Source organism: Ustilago hordei, assembly GCF_900519145.1.
Source record: "Ustilago hordei strain Uho2 genome assembly, contig: UHO2_contig_07, whole genome shotgun sequence".
NCBI classification, from domain to species: domain Eukaryota; kingdom Fungi; phylum Basidiomycota; class Ustilaginomycetes; order Ustilaginales; family Ustilaginaceae; genus Ustilago; species Ustilago hordei.
In genome coordinates, this window is record NW_024545289.1 from 920,939 (window position 1) to 940,859 (window position 19,921).

The 19,921-nt window shown below is 47.7% G+C and overlaps 4 protein-coding genes across 4 annotated transcripts; all 4 read right to left on the bottom strand.

Annotated features, from left to right (window-relative positions):
- Positions 1-4,717: 4,717 nt before the first annotated feature.
- UHO2_04066 (uncharacterized protein) lies at positions 4,718-5,740 on the bottom strand (the record flags this gene model as incomplete). The annotated part of the gene is made up of 1 exon (XM_041560023.1): positions 4,718-5,740. One exon carries the CDS (start codon positions 5,738-5,740, stop codon positions 4,718-4,720), a length of 1,023 nt encoding a protein of 340 aa, XP_041415957.1.
- Positions 5,741-6,563: 823 nt separating this feature from the next.
- On the bottom strand, positions 6,564-8,092 carry UHO2_04067 (uncharacterized protein; the record flags this gene model as incomplete). The annotated part of the gene is made up of 2 exons (XM_041560024.1): positions 6,564-7,244; positions 7,331-8,092. The coding sequence occupies 2 exons, from the start codon at positions 8,090-8,092 to the stop codon at positions 6,564-6,566; spliced, it is 1,443 nt and encodes a 480-aa protein (XP_041415958.1).
- A 4,057-nt stretch (positions 8,093-12,149) lies between these two features.
- On the bottom strand, positions 12,150-14,891 carry UHO2_04068 (uncharacterized protein; the record flags this gene model as incomplete). The annotated part of the gene is made up of 3 exons (XM_041560025.1): positions 12,150-12,918; positions 13,231-13,644; positions 13,672-14,891. 3 exons carry the CDS (start codon positions 14,889-14,891, stop codon positions 12,150-12,152), a joined length of 2,403 nt encoding a protein of 800 aa, XP_041415959.1.
- A 3,733-nt stretch (positions 14,892-18,624) lies between these two features.
- Positions 18,625-19,011, bottom strand: UHO2_04069 (uncharacterized protein; the record flags this gene model as incomplete). The annotated part of the gene is made up of 1 exon (XM_041560026.1): positions 18,625-19,011. One exon carries the CDS (start codon positions 19,009-19,011, stop codon positions 18,625-18,627), a length of 387 nt encoding a protein of 128 aa, XP_041415960.1.
- Positions 19,012-19,921: the final 910 nt, after the last annotated feature.

Here is a 19,921-nt window from a genome sequence, read left to right on the forward strand (position 1 = left end):
ACTGGATCGTTATCTCCAACAAGGAGGAGGAGAGGCAGGAGCAGTGTGTAAGCGGTCGCGCGCCAGAGACTTAGTTTGGGGGTGTTAAATTGAGTTGATTGAGTAAGGTCTACTCAGTATGTTTTGCCTAAATGTAACCAAACATTGCTGCCTGGTAAGTCTCAACTGACTGCCTTGAACACTCTGTTCAGAGGTTGTGTGGCACAGACACTGGTCATTGGTGAGTGAGTGAAACACTCTCTCCTACAGTACAAGTGTTCATAGTACTGTTGATAATGCTCTTGGATGTTGTCTGGACCATGATATGCTAATCACCTACAGAGGACAGGAGTTACTGGACTGCAGGTGTGAGTCACTGCCTACAATAACTGACTGGACCACAGGTGTCAAGCAACACTGCCTACAGCAAGGGACTGGACCACAAGTGTTGAAGAACACCACCTACAGTAAGGGCACTGGACCACTAGTGTTGAAGAACACTACCTACAGTTGTTGACTAATGGTGATACAACACACATGTTGAGAGTTGTTGCAAGAGCACTGCTATTGCAATGGTACATAACTGAGTAAGTAAAGTAGATAGAGTAAGTAGTATAGAGTGGATGGGGATCCACTTGTATGCTATGGTAGATTGAGAGTATTTATGCATTCAGTTGGTGTTGCCCACAACACCTATCCTGCTCCTCTTGAGGGGCCTTTGTCCCCTGTTTGACACTGTCTTGTCCTGCTGGCATCAATCCTATTGATACTGCACCCCTACTGTTTGCATGGCATAAGGGTTATGCAACACTGCCCTCTCACCTTCATGCTCTCCTTCTGCCTGATGATGTGTGATGCCCCCTTTTGAGACAGCTCCTTCTTGACTTTATCTTGTGAATCCCTTTAGCCACTTGTTGAACCTCATGACCAAACCCCTTGGTCCTGTGGTCTCTTCAGCACAGCTCCTTCTCAACCTTATCTTGTGAATCCCTTTAGCCACTTGTTGAACCTCATGACCAAACCCCTTGGTCATGTGGTCACTTCAACACAGCTCCTAGTACTTGCTTGTATCAGCTGACTTGTTGAAGCACACTGATCTGACTATTTCTGACTGATCCCCATGAGATTAATCTGGAACCCAGGGTTCAATCAATCTCATAATTCATATGTGCTACCAGCCCAATTAATCTCATTGATCCCCAATGGTTTGGTGCTGATCAATCTGGCATGCCCTCCATATATTGATCCATTGTGCACCCTTCATACATTGCTCCATTGCATGACATTCCCATGACTGCCGTTGATCAATTTGGCGCACTCTCTTGCGCTGGCCTGCTGACCCTGTGACACAGTGTCGCAGGCGACACTACACAAAACACATATACTCTCACTTCACCATAACATACGAGTGGATCCTCATCCACTCTACTCTACTTAGTTTCGTACCATTGCAATAGCAGGGCGTTGCAACGACATCCAGCGTCGACCAACTGAGTGTCGACACACGTATTCTTATTATACTTTCAACAGGGTCGTATTCTTCAGCAGCCAGCTGTCATCTTTTCTTAAAAACAAGTCAAGCTAAATTAACACAGAAGGCAACGTCCGAAGTGTCATAAATCTGTGGCGCCCACAAAACTTGGCGTTTGGGCCCAGACTTAGCCCTGCGGTTCGGAACAACAATGTGGCTATCCGCTCGGGTGTCGTGAGAGGTCTTGTCAGAGTGCATTAAGTTAGCTGCCAGATAACAGCAGCTTAATTGAGAACAGTTTTCTGTCGTTTTCGGCAAATTTACCATTAGGGGGTTTTAATTTTTCCGAGCTCTCGAAAACCCGAGTATTCCAACACTCAAAAAAGCTCAGGAAATTGGCGCCCCCAAATGTAAGCTGAGTTTTCAGAGTGTGGATTTTCGAAACCAACCAAGGGAGGGCAGTGTTGGCCGGAAAATGAAGCAGTTCCGGAATCGGAACCACCTTGTAGCTCCACCATCTTTGACACTCTCGTCGCACACTACTCAGATACAGTTATTATTGACACCGTTCATATTGCATGTATCGCGCGACACGATATTGATTGTATGTTTTCGTGCGGCATGCATTCGCAAGAGAGAGTACACAGGCATGACAGTTTTGCTCAGAAGAATGGGTTCACGCGAAGAAAGCTGCGCAGGAAAAGTGGAGGTATTCGCGCGAGTAGATCACGAGCAACATCACGTAAGTGAAAACTCAGGTCTAATATTGAAAACTCTGCCGCATGAGTACTGCTGATGCAGTGTTTTCAAAAACTGGAGTATTTTTCTAAATGGCAGAGCTTAAGTAAGTAATGAATATTCAACGCAAGTGAAAACTCAAAAAAAAAACTTGAGTTTTCGGGAAAAAAAAAAATTAAAAATTTGAAACCCCCTATTGAGAAATCATGACATGTGCGCACAAGGCTTGATTGCGCTCTGCGCGGTGGTTGTCAAGTTGCAGCCATCATGTGTCAAAAACAATCATTTCAAAGAAATGGCTGATGAAAGGTATGACACTTAGCGATGCTTATCGAGCAATATCAGTCAAAGCACAGTACTGTTGCTATTAGGCAGAAACACGATTCTATGTTGAATGAAGAGTGACACTTAGCGACAGAGCTTATCGGGAGATATCAGTCTAAGTAGCTAAAGAGCAAAACACTATACTATATTGATATCAAGAAAGAATGTGGTGTGTGCCTCGAGCTCTCCGCTTGTTATATATATACAGTGGTGGCATGCACCCAAAGGTGGGAGTATCCCTCTCAATGATGAAGTATGACAACGAGCGGGACCAAGAAGTACCCGATCTCTCACTATGTCGGCTCCGTAATGAAATGAGAAGGACAGGTGTCGACGCTTGACGGTCGATGTCAGTCAGAGCACAGTGTTCAAGCTATTGAGCAGAAACACTATACTATATTAACCTGAGGAAAGAACATGGTGGCAGCCTCGAGCTCTTCGCTCGATATATATACATGGTAACGGCACATGCCAAAGGTGGGTGCATCCTTCATAAGGACGGAATGTGACAACAGGGGAGACTAAGCTATACCCGATCTCTTTTCACATCGCTTTATGTCACTTTTAACGTCTTGCTGGATCGTAACTTTCAGCAACTTTTAGTTTCTTTGCTGGATTGTTATCTTCAGCAGTCGACGCTCAGTGGTCAATGTCAGTCAGAGCACAGCACTGCTGCTATTGGGGCAGAAACACTATATTCGATTGACTTTGAAGGAACGTTGTGACAGCCTGGAGCTCTCAGCTCGATATATATACATAGTAGCGCCACATCTCAAAGGTGGGTTGATCCTTCTCAATGACGAAGTTTGACAACGAGCAGGGCTAAGCAGCACCCGTTCTCCGATCAGATCGGCTCTTACCCTTACCATATCGACTTATGTCACTTTTAGGGTTCTGCTGGATCGTTACCTTCAGCAACATGTTTTATGACAAAATCAGCAGCTTTTATGTGCATCATGAGCGCGCAAAAAATGTGGGAAACTGATTAACAATGTTTTGCTTAAGATAATCCAGCAGGGCACGAAAAGTGACATAAGTCGATGTGACGAGAGATTGGGTAGAAACGATCTGCAGACGAATCGGGCAAAGCCGATCTGATTAGAGATCGGACGGAGCCGATACAGTAAGGAATCGGGTACCGCTTAGTCCCGCCCGTTGTCATACTTGGTCATTAAGTATGCGCCCATCCTTAGGCATGTGCCACAACTTTTTTCATATATCAAGCAGGGAGCTAGAGGCTCCCGCCACACTCTCTTTATATCAATATAGTATAGTGCTTTGCTCTTCAGCTTGAACACCGTACTTAGACTGATATCTCCCGATCTCTGTCGCTAAGTGTCACTCTTCTTTTCTCAGGTTCTGAGCCCAAATAGCTGATACACTACCAAACCAGCCGCTACGCTATCAACAAAAAGTTTCACTGTCGACATGTCAGACCACGACTCAGCGTACGAAGACTTCGCTCAGGATATCGAGGCCATCATCCATCGCCTCCTAGCCAAGTTACAAGGTCGTTTCTATAGGATGATCAACAATAAGACGTACGTGATAAAAAGAGTACGACATTTAGCGACAAGGAAGATCAGGAGATATCAGTCTGTGTACGGTGTTCAAGCTTTTGAGCTAAAACACTATATTATATTGACATGGTAGGAGAACATGGTGAGAGCCTTGAGCTCTCTGCCTGGCATATATACAAAAGTTGGCACATCCCATATGTGGGAACATCACCCTCAACAACAGAGTAGGGGGTTTCAGTTATCTCTGAGTTTTGAAAACACAATACTTTGAAAATATGTTTGGGCCCAATTTTTGATGCCCCAAGAAACTGCACAGGCCTGTGACACGTGCATCTTGGAGTTTCACTTGACTCGCCCAGTAAAAACAATCTCTGATTCCCTACACCAGGTCAAGATCAAAGTGATCATATCAGACATTGTTGAACACTATACTGAACAATGCCAAAACCTTTGATTGAAAAGCTAAAGCAAATAGCTTACATCACACCTGTTCTGATCGCTGTCTTCTGCGAGCCTCATGCCATTGGTTTTGTCTCTCCTGCCATTTGGCGAAGGCCAATGTTGTCATTCCCATCCTTTGAGATTCTGCTGTTGTGTCCTCAAAAGGGCGGCCATGAGAAGCAAAGAGTGCAGTGAGCATCTCCTCCCTAAGATCCAGTGCTTTCTCCTGCCTGAACTTCTGGACTCAGTTCTGAGACATGCCCTCCATGGCAGCAGCCTGTTCCTGTTTGTATTGCTGCTGGTTTTCCCTTCGTTGTATCCTTGCATCTTTGGTAGCCTGCTGATATGCTTCCATCCCTGACATGGTCTCCAGCACCTCAGCTTCAGATAGAGTTTCTGATGCCTTAAGGTATTCTGCCACCTCATCTGGTCGATCATAACAGCTTGCAAATGTATGTGCAATGATACAAGCCTGGACTGTATGTGCAGCTTTCTCATGGTCCTCTTCTTGATACAGGTTGCCTCGAAATCCCATGAGACATTGGAAGCAGTTCTTGAGGTAGGCAATGCCATGTTCAGCCTTGACACGAATGTGGGAGAGTGAATAGTTGAAGTAGTGGAGATCTCTGCTCTTTGCAGCTGCAGTGTTGCTGTACAGTCCAACTGTGTAGCTGGAGTAGCCATAACCAGCATCAACCCAGACAAACTCGCCTTCATCAAGATGCAAACGAGGCTTCGCAACAATACCACTGCCTGAAGCCCAGACTTGTGCATCATGTGATGACCCAGGATGTCCAACCACCGACTTGACAATGCACAAGGAATGAGGGAGGAAGACAAGGGCAATGTTGAATGTATAATCACCCTTGTATGAGTAATGCTTGTGAGCATTGAGTACTGGCTTCCAAGCAAGATTGATGTGTGTACCATCTACCACCAACCATCCTCTAGACCATTCCTCAACTCCACTCTTATCAGCAACCCATGCTTTTGCCTTAGCATGCTCGTCTTCAGTTGCAAAGGTTACTACCTCACTGTTCAGCTTGTATAGGCCTGCAATAGTCCTATCTGTCCACACATGAACTGAGCCCCAACTGCAACTGCAGGCAAATGCAACATCACAAACTCCACCACCATTTCCTGACTGTCCAAGCTGATATAGACCAACTGCCACTTGCTGCTGAACATGCCGAAAGCTTGATATTGATCTGAAGGCATTGGTTGTGCTGAGTCTGTAAGTGAGAGCTTGGAATGCATCTGGGGTCATGCGAACAGCCCCTCAAAAGAGCTTGCAGTTGATGACAGCATATCAATCAAGCATGTTGATGAGGGGATCCTTTTGTTGTGGCAGTTGAAGGCATTCAACTGTGTATCGAGACTGGCTGATGATGTCGTAAGTCCTGATGAGTGCGAATGAGATAGCATGATCGAACATGTCATCATCAGAATCTTCAAGGTCATCATTAGGGTGCCAAGTGGCATTGACATCCATCAGATCAAGTTGCATCTTGGATTCCACCATCAATGAGTGCATGATGGTGGTCTCAATGTCATCCAGGAGGTGCTGTTTGTTGGAAGTGCACACCATGGTTGAAGTAGAGGGCCAGAAATAGGAGAGGATGATGTGGTCTGAAAGAGAGTCCAAAGCTACAAACACAACACAGCTGAGTTCTGCACAGCTGGGTTCTGCGCAGCTGATTTCTGCACAACACACATGCTCGGAACCAGGGCTACACCAATCAGCATCTTGTATGTGGAACAATTCATCACATTGAAGCAATCTACATTTGAGAGATTACACAGAAGACTGGGTATGGGGTATGCTAGTCATACATATTGAGAGCTAGCTTTACAGAGAGCAATGGTACAACAAGTCAGAAACACAGGAACAGAACTTGGAGAACTCAAAAGGAACACCATTCTTGCCAAATGGTCTACTCATGAGCTGAATCACTATTGTCCTGCTGATCCATGGCAAGAACCAGTGGGTCAAGATCAAGATTGCTTTGACTACTTCCAGTGATGTTGCCAAAGGGTAGATTAGGGTTCATCATCTGCACCATCTCCATGAGCCAACCATGCTCTTCAGTTCACATGTGCTCTTGTCTCTCACTTTCTTCCCTGGCAAATTGAATGCACATTTCCTCCCTCTTCGTGCATTCCTCCTCAACCTTGATTCGTGCCTGAAGCGTGTCTTGGGTGCAGGCCCACACAATTTCTGACAGCTCTTCTCGCTTGCTCTTGGAAGTGAAGGGTCGAGACTTCTTGGGTGTTGTACCTGTGGCTGGAGAATGGTAAACAGAGTCACCATCACCATCGTCCACTTCATCAGCCTCAAAAGCGGTGCTGGATGAGTGCTGGTGGGTTGGAGTGTCTATAGGGGTAATGGTGAAGGGGGTGGGGCCAATCGAAGATGGGTTGGATGAGGAAGAGAAGGGCGAGTGGGATGAAGATGAAGCAGCAGCTGGGGTGGCTGCAACCGAAGAAGAAAAAGATGAGATAACTCTTGCTCCAATGGGATCATTTTGCAACTCCTCAAGAATGGATTCCATGCCAGGAATGTTGCGTCGCTGAGGGTAGTGAGCATTGCTGGCATCATCCATGTTCACATCAGCATCAACCAAGTTATTCTGAGAGGAGGCAGGGGTGGCATCATATGGGTGACCAGTGAGAAGAACAACTGGACCAGTCTGTGCACGGTTGGTCATCATCTTGTGCCAGTGCTCAAACCAAGGGCAGCTTTGAGCAATCGATTCACATGTGGCATAGTCCTGCAAGTTGATAAAGAAGCATAGACAGAGATATAAAGTATAAGAATGTTGGCATACTTAACATGAATCAACTAAGTTGTACTTACCAAGCTGTTGTGATCCATGTCTTGAAGAAGTACTCCAGCACCGGTCTGCTGCAAGATGGTCTTCTTGATGTTGTTGTATTGTTCAGTGAGCCAGCAAATCTTAGTCTTTACTCGACCAGCACCACCAACAGTAGACTCATCTGGGAACAGCTCCTGCCATATCTGCCTGCAGATAACATCTTTGTTTGTCTTCAGACCCTTTTCCTGTTCCACAGTCAAACGTCCTGGCAATAGAACATGTTGGTAATGATCATTATTGTAGATGATATCAATGAGGTTATTTATGTCGCTAGGCAACCAATTGAAGTAGGCAATATGATCTGTTTTGTTGAACCTGCTGCCATGAGTACTGGCTTGATGTCTGCGAGTTGCAGAGATTCGAGTTGGCCAGGTAGAGGTTTGGTGAGGCAAAGAACTGGCAGATGTGGTGGTGTTGGAACCAGAAGGAGTGGAGGAGGACAAAGGGGAAGCAGGAGAGGTTGCTGGCTGAGTTGACTCAGCCCCAGCCAAGGTGCTGGAAGTTGCAGAAGGGTGGCACTGACGAGAGCAATCAAGGTTGGTCTGAGCTGACATTATTGTGTTGTGCTGTGAAGCAGTTGAAGACTGCTCTGATGCTGGAGCCAATCCAGAGGCTTGCTGCAAAGCTGTGAATAGTGTAATGTTGTTGATATGGTTGTGAGGGGATGGCATGTCCATGTCCTGGCACTGACAGGGAGGAAATGCTACTGGAGATGGTGATAGAAGTGAAGCAAGGACAGACATAACTCAAAGTGTGAGAAAGTGTAGACAGTGCAGAAAGTGGAGGTCAAGGGTTGTGTGCAGAATTGTGTTAGAATCACGTGATATCAGCACATGACAAAAACTCCTGCTGAAAACTCAAATATTCAGAAACCTGGGCTCATGGCAAAAATAAGTAGGGGTTTTCAAAACTTCCAAGCTTTTCTTTCCTGGCAGAGCTTACTTAAGCAGTGAGCTTTCAAAATCCAAAAAAACCATGAAAACTCGGAGTTTTGAAAACTCAGAGAAAACTGAAACCCCCTAGTGTGACAACCAGTGCGATCCAATAGCATCCAATCTCTTCTCCCAGGCCGTGTCTGCCCAATCCCCAATTAGATTGGCTCTACCCAATCCCAATTGGAATTGTTCTGTTCAATCTCTTGGAGTCATGCTGGATTGTCATCTTCAGCACCCCCTCTCGATCCAGAATACTCTTTTGGTGTCATCAAACCAAATAGTTGTCGAAGATGCAAGTGTTGGCACCATGAGTGGCTTCATCATGATATCAGCAAGGTTCTCACTGCTTTGTATTGGGGCAATTGTGAGGCAACCATTAGCTACTTTGTCTCACAGGAAGAAGTGTGCAATGTTGATATGCTTCATCCTCTTGAAGTGCTGTGGGTCATTGGCAATTGCATGCATGCCTGAAGAATCACTATACAGTTTTAGGATAGTTGGGTCAAGAACAAGATCCCTGTTGTATGAATGCAGTGCTGTAGTCCCTTCTGTGATGTGGATTGCTGACATCTTTGGTAGCAACTGGTCCAGCTTGCACAGGAACATGGATGTCCACAGCATTTCCCTTGCTGCGGCTGCCAATGTGACATATTCTGCCTCCACTAAGCTATTTGCTACAGTTGGTTGGAGGCATGAAGACCAGCTGCAGATGACACCATCAACTGCAAATACATATCCTGATATCAAGCAGTGGCAGTCTCACAATCCTGCCCAGTCAGAGTTGGCCCATCCTGTTAGCACCTGTCTGTCACATGTTCCCTTTGCAATCAGACTGATGTTGATGGTTCCTTTCAGATACTTGAGTATCCGTTTGGCTGCAATTAGATGCTTGTTGTCATGGGCCTAAATGCTCAAGAAGCAGGAGGGTCACTGGTTCATATGGAAGGAGCACAGGTATTGGAGATCTAGTTGATACCAGTAGAGAGCATGGTCATAGTGCAGTCTCCATGGAGACCATGGACTCCTACAGACTCACATGCAAAGGAGGACCAGGCCCATATGCAAGGAGGGCCAGGCACAGCCATGAAGAGGACCAAGCTCAAGGAGCATGCAGATGGTTACCACTCAGGGGCTTGAGAGACAAGAGTCAAAGGAACCATCACCAGTCAAAGGAGAAGGAGCAGTGTATAGGAAACCAGCAAGCAGGTCCTGAGGAGGAGGAGCAGTGTTGAAGGAGTCGACACCACTCAGGAGGCACAGGGGTGCCAAGCAAGCAGGATAGCTCAAGGAGGACAGGAGTGGTGCTAGAGGGGCCCCCTGTACAGTACTTGATGAAGAAGGTACTCTCTGGAGAGAGAGCAGGAGCAGCGTTGCTGGTGATGCTGTGAAGAGGTATATAACCATACTTTCTCATCATCAAAGGTCGAGTGGATCCTCATCCACTCTACACACACCATAACTAGTTATCACTTCAGCATAAGTATATATTAGTTCCAGTCAGCATAGTAGCAATCTATCAAGGTTGCTCCTCATTGTAGTGTATGTGTTGTATCACCACTACCTGACATCCAAAGGCAGCCCATAGCAGGTCAGCAGTCCAGATATAGATAGAACTGAAGGCAGTAGTCCACTGTGGTCTGGGGATCACTTCAAGCATTAGTCAGCACACTGGACACTCGTGTTGATGCCACCAAACTACCACCAATGCCACCAACCTTATCACCAAACACCATCAACCTCATCATCATCAACACTCACACCAGACCTTGGTGTCAACATAACCTACATATTGATATTGATCATGCCGAGCTACCCCTGAATGGAGTGTCCACAGAGGTCAGCCAAAACCTACGATAGTATATACAATGAATGCCACCTGCTGTCATCATGCAACTTGATAGTTGCCAAGCAACATAGCTCATTGAGACCGATACCAAGACAATAGCTGTCACACAGTTTGATAGTCACTGAGTATCTCGACAGACCGACCTGGGTTTCAGGCGCGAGACCCCTGACACTTGTCTGACAGGTTGGCAAGAAATCAAGCACACTGACCAACTGCAAAAGCTATAATGGGACATGTTCCTTGTGTGATCCAAAGTAGTGAGCCAACTAAAGAGGCATAGTATTGTGTTTCCTCTGCACTAGCTGTACTGTTTTGTCATGGTCCCATCACATTGATTCCTTCTGTAGCAGGTGATCAAACTGCCCAGGCATTGTTCATACCAAATTTCTCTGAGGTACCTTCTGTCAGGGGTCTCGCGCCTGAAACCCAGGTCGGTCTGTCGAGATACTCGGTGACTATCAAACTGTGCAACAGCTATTGTCTCGGTATCAGTGACTATCAAGTTGTGCAGTGACAGCAGGTGGCATTCGTTGTATACTATCGTAGGTTTCAGCTGACCTCTGTGGACACTCCATTCAGGGGTAGCTTGGCACGATCAATATCAATATGTAGGTTATGTTGACACCAAGGTCTGGTGTGAGTGTTGATGATGATGAGGTTGATGGTGTTTGGTGATAAGGTTGGTGAATGTCGATGATAATGAGGTTGGTGGGGTTGGTGATGAGGTTGGTGGCATCAACACGAGTGTCCAGTGTGTTGACTTGATGCTTGAAGTGATCCCCAGACTGCAGTGGACTACTGCCTTCGGTTCTATCTTGATCTGGACTGCTAACCTGCTATGGGCACCTTCGGACATCAGGTAGTGGTGATACAACACACACACTACGATGAGGAGCAACCTTGATAGATTGCTGCTATGCTGACTGAAACTAATATATACTTATGCTGAAGTGATAACTAGTTATGGTGAGTAGAGTGGATGAGGATCCACTCGACCTATGATGATGAGAAAGCATGGTTATATACCTCTTCACAGCATCGCCAGCGATGCTGCTCCTGCTCTCTCTCCAGAGAGTACCTTCTTCATTGAGTACTGCTCAGGGGCCTCTCCTGCTTGGCAACCCTGTGCCTCTTGAGCTGTGTCGACTCCTTCGACACTGCTCCTCCTCCTCATGACCTGGTGTTGACTCCTTCGACACTGCTCCTTCTCCTTTGATCAGTGACAGTTCCTTTGGCTCTTGTCTCTCGAGCCCCTGAGTGGTAACCATCTGCATGCTCCTTGAGCTTGGTCCTCTTTGTGGCTGTGCCTGCTCCTTGAGCTTGGTCCTCCTCATGGCTGTGCTTGGCCCTCCTTTGCATGTGAGTCCATAGGAGTCCATGGTCTCCATGGAGACTGCACTATGGCCATGCTCTCTACTGGTATCGACTAGATCTTCGATACCTGTGCTCCTTCCATATGAACCCGTGACCCTCCTGCTTCTTGAGCATCCAGGCCCATGACACTACCCCCCTCTTAAGAGCCGAGCTCCGTCGAGGCATGCTCTGGTCTGGTTCATGCTGACTCCTCCTCCTCCTCCTCCTCCTCAACAACATCGCCAACATCCTCCTTCCTCCTTCTCTCAACGTCATCCTCCTTCCTCTCTCTACTCCTCCTGTTCTCTCTTCCTCTCTCTACTCCTCCTGTTCTCTCCTCCTTTCTCTACTTTGTCTACTCACTCGTCCCCCCTCCGACACCTCATACTCCTGGATGAGGTCGGGACAGTTGAGGTTCTCTACTGGTTCCCATGAAGCAGCTTCCTCTGAGTACCCTCTCCACAACACCTTGTACTCTGTAGTCCCATTGTGTGAACGCTTGTTGATGAGTGCTTCGACTTTGAAGTCGAGGTCCTCATCTGGAAGTGATGGTATGGTGGGCTGTTCAGCACATTGAGGAAGAGAACTTGTTCTTGCTGGCTCAAGCATGGAGACATGGAACACATCATGCACCCTAAGGTTTGCTGGCAATGTGATTCGATAAGCTCAGCATCCTACCCGTTCCTGAACTGGGTAGGGTCCTGCAAACCGGGTATCTAACTTGGGTGTGGGTCTCTGTGTCTTCCAGTTTCGACGGTTGATATAGACCATATCACCCACCTTAAACTCGATGTCCTTGTGCTTCCTGTTATACTGGTCTACTGATCTATGTTGTGCCTCTCTGATCTGCTCCTGGAGGTACTTGTAATGCTCCTTTCCATCCATGAGGTACTCAAAGTGACCTGGATCATTGACTCCTAGTTGTTGAGGGATGTCAGGATGAGCTTTGGGGTTCCATCCATAGCATGCAAAGAATGGTGAGACACCAATGCTGTTGTGGACTGTGTTGTTGTATACAAAGGCTGCAGTGTCCAGTAGGTTGGCCCAGTCATCCTGCTCATAGTTGCAGTACATCCTTAGGTATTGCTCTATGACCTGATTGACCCTCTCTGTCTGACCATCGGTTTGAGGATGGTAAGCCATGCTAAGTGAGTGCTTCACACCCATTTGTTCTGCAAATGCCTTCCATGCTCCTGATATGAACTGCCTGCCTCGGTCCGAGACCATGTGATCTGGGTATCCGAAAAGTCTAACCATGTGTCCATATAGCAACACTGCAGTCTGTTTGGCCGTGACTGTCTTATGGGTTGGAGCTAGTATGGCAAACTTGGTCAACCTGTCGACAATGACTAAGATAGAGTCATAGGTCTTGGAGTCATACTTCTTTGATGGTGGTAGTCCTTCAATGAAGTCGAGGGATATGGAGCCCCAGGGCCTGTCTGGTGTTGCTAGTGGCTGTAGCAAACCATATGGACGGTGACGAGGAGCTTTGTACCTAGCACATACAGGACAACTTGCTACATAGTCTGCAATCCAAGCTGTCATGTTTGGCCACCAGTAATGTCGTTGAGCTGCCTTGATGGTAGCATCTCTTCCTATGTGTCCAGCAGTGATACCATCATGGCATTGGGTCATCACCATGAATCGCAGATGCTCTACAGAGAGGGACTGTCCATCTACCTCTTTGGCACTCCTTGAGTGTCAGTTGTTGGTCCTCCCTGGCATGGTTACTTTGGGGATAACCAACCTTCCTCCACTGTACCATAGGTCGTCCTTGAGTTCGAAGGGCTTCTTCCTATGTATCTCCTGTAGCTCTTGGTCTAAGGGCTGGAAGATCTTGACCAGGTCTTTGAGACCTTTTGATGCTATGGACTCCATTGAGAGCATGGGGGCCACTAGGGTCGAGTCATGGTCTGCTGTCTCCTTGAACACTCGAGGAGGCAGTAGTTGCCTCACATTGTGATCCTGCTCTTCACCAGCTGGTTGCATGTCTGTCCTTCTGGTGAGAGCATCAGGTTCACCACCTTTGTCTCCTGGTCGATACTGCAATATGAAGTCGAAGTCTGCTAGTAGTATGGCCCATCGAGCCTGTCGACCTGTGATGCGTCTCTGTGACTTGAAGTACTTGAGGGCTTCATGGTCAGTGAGGATGACCAGTTGGCTCGGTAGTCCAGCTAGCATGTGTCACCACTGAGTAAGGCAGGTGACCACAGCTAGGAGCTCCTTGTCATGGATTTCATAGTTCTTCTCAGCAGAAGACATCTTCCTAGAGTAGAAGGCCACTGGATGCCATCGTCCTTCATGCTCCTGCTTGAGTACTCCTGCTATAGCAAAGTCACTTGCATCAGTCTTCAACCTTGTTGGAAGGTGGTAGTCGAAGTGCTGAAGCACTCCTGCTGATGTGAATGCCTGGATGAGCTTGTGGAAGGCCTGTTGGGCCTCCTCTGGTAGCTCGAACTTCTTGAACCGTTCTATAGGCTTTACCAGTGATGTCAAGGGCTTGGCTATGCGAGCAAAGTGGGCTATGAACCTTCGATAGAAGTTGGCAAAACCCAGGAACCTTTGGATGTCATGGATTGACTCTGGCATTGGCCACTCCTTGACAGTGCGCACCTTTTCTGGGTCCATCTCTATGCCTGTTGGCTTGATGATGTACCCCAGGAACTCGACTGTCTTGGTGTGGAACTCACACTTCGACAGCTTAGCAAAGAGCCTGTTGCTCCTTAAGCAAGTGAGGACCTCGGTGACATGCTTCACATGTGCTTCTTCAGTGTCACTGAAGATCAGGAAGTCATCTAGGTATACTACCACATATATCCCAATGATGTCTCGGAAGATGTCATTGATGAATGACTGGAAGTGAGCTGGAGCATTGGCTAGGCCAAAGGGCATCACTAGGTACTCATAGAGTCCCAACTGAGTGCCAAAAGCTGTCTTCCATTCATCTCCTTTAGCAATCTGGATGAGGTTGTATGCTGCTCTAAGGTCTAGCTTGGTATAGATCCTTGCCTTCCTGAGTAAGAACAGCTGCTCCTCGATGAGGGGCAATGGTGCCCTGTTCTTGACAGTGATCTCGTTGAGACCTCTGCAGTCCACACAGAGTCTGAGACCTCCATCCTTCTTTGGTATGAAGAGCACTGGTGATCGTGCCAGGCTCTTTGATGGTCTTATGAACCCCTTCTCGAGGTTCTCATCCAAGTACCTCCTCAACTTGGACATCTCCTTGGGTCCCTTAAGGTATAGGGGCCCTTGAGGTGGCTTACCTCCTTCTATCAACTCGAGGTGGAGATCATGCTCAGTATGATGGGGCAGCTTGTCTGCTTCCACCTCATCAAACACATCTCGCAGGTGTTGGTATGGCTTTGGTATGTCTGCAGCCATCACCACCTTGTCTACCTCCACCTCCATCTCGACTCCTTTGTCTGTGCCTGTAGGTACAAAACCAAAGGCTGGGAGTGATGATGGTGGCTCCTCCAACAGCATGAACCCTATGGGTCCATCTTCCAGAGCTGCTCATAGTATGCGCTCTGCTGAGACAAACTTGTTACCATGAAGGGTTGGTCTCCTCATGGTTAGGTCCCCTGCTCTTGCTGCTTCAGGGGGTCTCCTTGGGGGTCAGTCCTGCTCCTGAGTCTTGAACTCCAGCTAGCCCATATCCCATTGTATGGTGGGTTTGAGCCTCCGTAGCTCAGTGAACCCCAGGATGAGGTCATAGTCAGCAGTGTTGGCCACTGAAGCTTCGACCACACCCAGATTGTGTGTACCAATAGATACCTGCATGCTCACAGAACTATTGATGGAGAGTTGGTGCCCAGTGACACCATGGATCGATCTTGTTTTTATGGGTTTTGTGGGTATTTGGTACTTACTAATGAAAGAATCTGAGACTATGGACAAACCAGCACCAGTATCAGCTAGTATCTGAGCAGGATGGTCTTGAACCATTCCAGAGAGCTCCAGTACTGCTTTGCCTCCACTGGTAGAGAAACATACTTGACAATCTTGATATATACAGAGTGATGGCGAGGAGGTTTGTAGAGCAATGCATGCCATCAGTGCATCACCCCACTGACGTTTCCCTCATCGTCGTCATCATCATGCCCCTCCTCATGATCAGGATCCATGGGTTGCTGGTATGAGCTGAGGTCCATGGCCTCGGGGTCACCTGTCTCAGTGCTGCCTGTGTGGCCATCTCCTGAGTCAGTGGCCTCCTCGAAGGGGTCTGCTGTGGTGACCATAACCTTTGGTCCCATGGGTCGAGAGCTAAGAGGGTCTACCCTCCTGCTGGGGCAGTCTCTGGCCCAATGGCCAATACCCTTGCATACATGACAGGTGTTGATACCTGATGGAGCAGGGCTTCCTTGCTTCAAGGTTTGGGTGGGTTGATGAGGAAGGGGTTGGTTTAGGTTTTGTGTAGTTGCTTGTGTAGTTGCTTGTGCTGGTGATTGAGCTGGATAAGGTTGAGTGGGTTGACAGATGGGGATCGAACTTTGATTTGACTGAGACCCAGTTCTTAGTGGAGGTGACATGGCATTTGGGAGTAAGTGTCTAGCCGAGGACTGCTGTAGTAGCATCCTCTGTCGATTGATCTCCTTGACCTCTCGATACCACTCCCATCTCTTCCCAGGTGGATTCCTCTTGAACTTCTCCTGTATGCTGCGAGTGAGACTTCCTCTGAAGAGATCAATCACTAGCTCATTGTCATCTAGGTTGACCTGTCCCTCCAAGTCTCTGAACCGCTCTACATGACGTGTGGCAGCACCAGGAGCATCACTTGTGAGTCTGAGAGCCAACAGCTTGTTGTATGCCTCCATCCTAGCATTGCATGGGTTGAACTGCTCTGACAGTCACTCTGTGAAGTAGTGCCAATCATTGAACAACCTTCCTTCTCTAGCTCTATCAATACAGAGCTTGGAGGTCCACCACTCTCTTGCTGTCCCTTCTAGTTGAGCACCCATGTGGTTGATCATCCTAGTCTGCTCATACACCTGGTTGAACTTAAACCATGCTTCGGCTTCTAGAATGAAGATCTCCATGTCTCGGGGATTGAACTTTGGAAAGGGGGTGGCAATGGGCTTTGACCGGTTAAGCTCTGCCATGATGCTGGTATCCTCCTCGTGGTCCAGGGGGTAAGGGTCTGTCCTGATCCTGCTGTAGGGGTCCACCTTAGTCTTGACATATCTTGGCCCTGTAGGTGAAGCATACTTCTCATAGTTGATGTCCTCCTGCTCATCCAGGTTGAATGAGACTGATCGTCTTGGTCATGGAGCTGGAGTAGGAGTATGTGGGTCTCCTATCATAGACTCATCTCCTCCTCCTGCTTGGTCTTCTGAGTGAGAGAGGTCCATTGTCTCCTCCCTGCTCAGTTGAGCTCGTTGTAATCGTTCCTCTTGATGACCCTGTCTGGTAAGCTCTAGCTGTGCTTCCAATAGAGTGAGTAGTCTATCAAGCTTATTGTTGAGGTCTGGGTCCATCATGGTGATCATGAGGAGCTGCTTGAATGATCCACTCTAATGTCAGGGGTCTCACGCCTGAAACCCAGGTCGGTCTGTCAAGATACTCGGTGACTATCAAACTGTGTGACAGCTATTGTCTCGGTATCAGTGACTATCAAGTTGTGCAGTGACAGCAGGTGGCATTCGTTGTATACTATCGTAGGTTTCAGCTGACCTCTGTGGACACTCCATTCAGGGGTAGCTTGGCACGATCAATATCAATACGTAGGTTATGTTGACACCAAGGTCTGGTGTGAGTGTTGATGATGATGAGGTTGATGGTGTTTGGTGATAAGGTTGGTGAATGTCGATGATAATGAGGTTGGTGGGGTTGGTGATGAGGTTGGTGGCATCAACACGAGTGTCCAGTGTGTTGACTTGATGCTTGAAGTGATCCCCGGACTGCAGTGGACTACTGCCTTCGGTTCTATCTTGATCTGGACTGCTAACCTGCTATGGGCACCTTCGGACATCAGGTAGTGGTGATACAACACACACACTACGATGAGGAGCAACCTTGATAGATTGCTGCTATGCTGACTGAAACTAATATATACTTATGCTGAAGTGATAACTAGTTATGGTGAGTAGAGTGGATGAGGATCCACTCGACCTATGATGATGAGAAAGCATGGTTATATACCTCTTCACAGCATTGCCAGCGATGCTGCTCCTGCTCTCTCTCCAGAGAGTACCTTCTTCATCGAGTACTGCTCAGGGGCCTCTCCTGCTTGGCGCCCCTGTGCCTCTTGAGCTGTGTCGACTCCTTTGACACTGCTCCTCCTCCTCATGACCTGGTGTCGACTCCTTTGATACTGCTCCTCCTCCTCATGACCTGGTGTCGACTCCCTCGACACTGCACCTCCTCCTCATGACCTGCTTGCCAGTGTCCTATGACTCTTGTCTCTCGAGCCCCTGAGTGGTAACCATCTGAGCTTGGTTCTCTTCGTGGCTGTGCCTGCTCCTTGAGCTTGGTCCTCCTTGTGGCTGTGCCTGGCCCTCCTCGCATGTGGCTCGGTTCTCCTTTGCATGTGAGTCCATAGGAGTCCATGGTCTCCATGGAGACTGCACTACGACCATGCTCTCTACTGGTATCGACTAGATCTTCGATACCTGTGCTCCTTCCATATGAACCAGTGACCCTCCTGCTTCTTGAGCATCCAGGCCCATGACACCTGCTTGCTTGAGTCCATAGAGAGCTTTCTTGAGGCAATAGCATTTACCATTATTCTTGTGTGGCTTGAACATTGGGGGAATTTGTATGTGAACAGTCTTATCTATTTTCCTGTTCAAGAACACAGTGCTCACATCAAGTTGAGTGACATGTAGCTTGTATCTGTGAGCAAGAGCAAGGAGGATGCACACAGTTTGGAGGCAGACAACTGGGCTAAAGGTTTGATTGTAGTCTAAGCCCAGTCATTGTGTGTATCCTTGAGCTACAAGTCTCACCTTGTATTGCATGGCACATCATTGAGTATCAAGGTTTAGTTTGTATACCCACCATATGCTGATGAGTTTACTGTCAGTGGGAAGGTTGACTAGCTCAAAGACATCCATCTTTTACATGCTGTCCATCTTGGCAATCATTGCTTCTTTCCATTTGGTCCAGTTGTCCCAATTCTGTGTCTCTGATAATGATGATGGTTCTAGTAGGATACCATTGGCACTAGGAGTTGTTGGCTGCTGGCAGTTAGGGCTATGCCATTCATCACTGTGGTTGCAAATGCCATTTGGTCATGGTAATGTCCAAGAGATGTCATTGCTGGCTTGACAGTGCATCTCATAGTGAAGGCCATGAAGCTGAGCAGGGCTAGTGGATCTGAGGACTTGATACTAGGTGGTTCAGGCAATGACAAAGTGTAGTTGCTGTAGAGACCAAGTTGGGGGGATTCAAGTTGAGAAGTGTTGTTGGAGACATATAGGTCTGTGCTGATGCCCCCCTTGGCTGACACGTCATCAAGCTGGTCATTGAGGTCAGCACAAATGGCATCCATATTGATGGTGATCTCTCTGGCTGCTTGAATCTCCAACATGGTGTGATCCCTCTCTGGGTAAGAGTCCCAATCATCATTATCATCAGCAATGGGGCTGGCCTCTCTTTGTTGGGAAAAAGGAGGCAAGGAAAGGGGGAGATCATCTTCATTGCCAGAATTGGGTGAAGTGTCACTGATGGGCAACCAGTGGTACAACTGCAGTAGTTGACTGTCATGGGAGAGGACAGGCGTGCGTGAGGGATGGGTGCTCGAGTTCCAAGAAGTGTATGTCCTTGACTATGACGATTTGATCAAGTGCTGGGAGCCAGACACAGTGTCCTTTAATGGTGCAGGTTGCATGAGAGTAGCCAAGGTATGTCCCATGGAGGGCTCATGGGTGTAGGTGCTTACTCACAATGGGGTTGTCACAGAGCAATGTGGTTCTCATGTTGCCACATAGGACAATGTAAGTGGTACATCCAAAGTGATGGATGTCTCAGAGGCTTGGGACCTCAGCATAAAAGATCTTGTATGGTGTCTTGCCACTGTCATGGGCCTGGGTGCGCAGAACGAGGAAAGACCGAAGTTCATATGAAGGTAGCGCAGGAATCGTGGAATCGGGTAGATTGGAGGAGCTGTGACAAAGTTCACCAAGATCGGTAGTAGAATCAGCTCTATGGCAGATCACAGCGAAATCGGCATGAGCATCATCAATATCACGAATCCCACCAGAATCTGCAGCAAGCAAGATCGTGTGGCAGATTCTGCAGAGATCGGTAGTAAAGATGTCCGTACAATGATTCACATGCGAGAGGGACCGAGCTCAGCGACACGTGGTCGGTTACCACTCAGGGGCCCACAGGACAGGAGTAGAAGAGAACCGTCGCTGGTCAAAGGAAGGAGATCTGTGTATAGGACACCGGTGAAATGGACATGAAGAGGAGGAGCAGTGTCGATGAAGTCGACACAG